The sequence below is a fragment of the Leptonychotes weddellii genome, unplaced genomic scaffold, assembly GCF_054177405.1.
Source record: "Leptonychotes weddellii isolate Sample4059 unplaced genomic scaffold, ASM5417740v2 HiC_scaffold_24273, whole genome shotgun sequence".
NCBI classification, from domain to species: Eukaryota; Metazoa; Chordata; class Mammalia; order Carnivora; family Phocidae; genus Leptonychotes; species Leptonychotes weddellii.
In genome coordinates this window covers 1-2,346 of record NW_027833202.1, presented here as the reverse complement: position 1 = coordinate 2,346, position 2,346 = coordinate 1, and the positions used below count along the sequence as shown (strand labels likewise).

Sequence of the window (2,346 nt, the reverse complement as noted above, 5' to 3'; positions counted from 1 at the left end):
GGCTCGCACCCTGCCCCCCGCCTTCCCTGACACGGAGACAGAGACTGGACTCTGGCAGTGTCGCCACCCAGCTTGCCGGTGACCAGCTGCACAGAAGCAATCACGGGGACCCTCTGGTCACCCCAGCCCCCAGCCCCCCGCCCCCGGGTCGGGCCGGGCCTGTCCGGGCGGGGCCGGGGGCATTTGCACTGCAGTGCTCGCCCCGGGAGCCGCACCCCCCTCACCCTGCCTCCGCTTCTTCTGTGGGTCTCAGGGCACCCCTCCCCACCTTCCTGCCAGGACTGCGGCTGCTAGACACGGTCCCCTATGGCTGGGACGTGTCCTGCTTCCCCTAGTGTCCTCACTGCTCACCCACAGGGCCTTCCAGAGAGCAGAGCTCAGCCCATGTCTGGGAATCAAGGAGCCAGTGAGCAGGGCTCCCTCTGTGCTGGGAGGACGTTTCCCCCCCTTTCTGGAAGAACCAGGCCAATGCACCAGCACGCGTGTGTGCGCGTGCTTGCCTTTGGCATTTGCACAATGATGGCCGGGAAGGCATCAGAAGCAAGAAGCAACAAACTTTTATTTCTCCAGCTTCTGACCCCCGTCCCCTGCTTGTTCCATCCTTTCCCCTTTCCAACCCATCCCTAGGCCAATGCCCTGTGATTTCGGTCCAGAGACCAAACAAGTAGGCAAGGTGTCCAGGCTGGTGTCCAGGACATGAGAAAACTCTTTTTTTCTTAAAGGTGTTTATTTATTTATTTTTTTTTTGAGAAAGAGCACACACAGAGGGAGAGAGACAAGCAGAGTCTCCACTGAGCAGGGAGTCCAATGTGGGGTTCGATCCCAGGATCCTGAGATCATGACCTGAGCCGATGGCACATGCTTAACCAACAGAGGACCCAGGTGCCTCCAGAACATGATAAAACTCTTTAACTCTTGAACTGGGTACGGACAAATGCTGCAGGGTGGATGTCACTCACACACTCCGCCGCTGAAACGGATGAAACCTTCTATGGCAAGGAACCCCACAGGACAGCTTCCTCAAGGACACCAAGCTCTGGATGTGGGAGTCATCCTAGAGAACAACCACCCCCACCCCCAGGAGGCTCCTTGCCCTGCTTTCTTCCCCCAACCCTCCCTGGCCCTGCACTCCGTAAAACGCCCAGGGCTCTGTCTTCACGCACACACACAAACACACACAGGAAAGGACCAACATGCGGCCTCACTTCATGCCCAGCATCCTGGAGGAGAAGCTGCCGACCCCACCAAAGCCTGGAAAGGGCCTGGCGGACCCCGGGGCTCAGGCCCCCTCTTCCTCATCTCTCACAGCCCCTTCAGACACGGCCAGGGAGGAAGCCGGCTGCCCGAGATTGAGCCGGAGGAAATACGCCAGCATTTGCAACTTGCTGGTTTCGGCGTGGGCCCTGGGACCCCACAGGAACTCATAGCGGGCAGGGTCGCTGCCAGGCACCTGCCGGTACTCCACGTACCCTTCCTGCACCCAGACATTGGTGAGGAGCTCCCTGGGCTCCCCATAGATGATGTGCTCCTGGCCGGCATACACCCCCATGACCTCCAGCTCTTCCCACACCTCGTCCTCAGGGGCATGGTCGTCCTGCAGGAGGATCAGCCCCAGGACCACCACTAGGAGGCTGGTCTTGGGCATGCCCTGCCCACCACTCAGCATCCCATCCCAGGTGAGGCCCAGGACGGGGACCAGGATGTAGGAGTGGTCGCTGGGGTCCACTTCCTTCACATCCACGCCAAAGACCAGCTGCATGCACTTGGAGGCTTGGCCCAAGACCACGGGGAAGGCCTCCTGGTTATCCTCGCCGACGATCTCCAGCATCTCTGCCTGGCTGGTCGGCTGCTGGGTGCGATACTTGAGGAGCAGGAAGGCCACCAGGTGGACTGCCTTCATGTGGAGTGTAGTTTGCAGCAGGGGCTGGGCCACTCCTAGCTCCAGCCCGGGGCCGGGCTCCTCCTGGATGGATGAGCTGGAGCTATCTTCAGATAGGCTCCAGGGAGTGGCTGCCCCGGCACTGGGGGAGGGGCGGGCACTCAGAGGGCTCTGGGGAGGACTCTGGAACCCAGCAGCAGACCCCTCCTCCGAGGGGACCAGAAACAGGGCAGAGCAGGAGACAGATGGGGTAGTGGACTGGGAGGAGGCGGAGGTGGAGAAGGAGGAGGGGGCGCATGGGGCCTCCTCCTCCCCAGCCCCGGACGGCTGTGCCTCCACCAGGCCCTGGGCCGGGCCTGGGTCTTCCTCCAGCTTCCAGAGCTCACCCCTCTGACCCAGGGGCATGGTGTTTGTGTCGGGCTGAACCTGAAGAAAGATGTGGGACGGCTCCTCAGGGTGCAGCCCAG

General features: G+C 61.6%; 1 protein-coding gene across 1 annotated transcript; it reads right to left on the bottom strand.

The window, feature by feature from the left end:
* Positions 1–1,088: 1,088 nt before the first annotated feature.
* On the bottom strand, positions 1,089–2,330 carry LOC145718884 (melanoma-associated antigen 8-like). Its single transcript, XM_081810389.1, has one exon. It carries the CDS (start codon positions 2,282–2,284, stop codon positions 1,280–1,282), a length of 1,005 nt encoding a protein of 334 aa, XP_081666515.1. The 5' UTR covers positions 2,285–2,330; the 3' UTR covers positions 1,089–1,279.
* Positions 2,331–2,346: the final 16 nt, after the last annotated feature.

What these genes read in the sequence shown, in the direction of transcription:
- LOC145718884 (XM_081810389.1), bottom strand. Translation starts at nt 2,284, where the DNA reads ATGCCCCTGGGTCAGAGGGGTGAGCTCTGGAAGCTGGAGGAAGACCCA.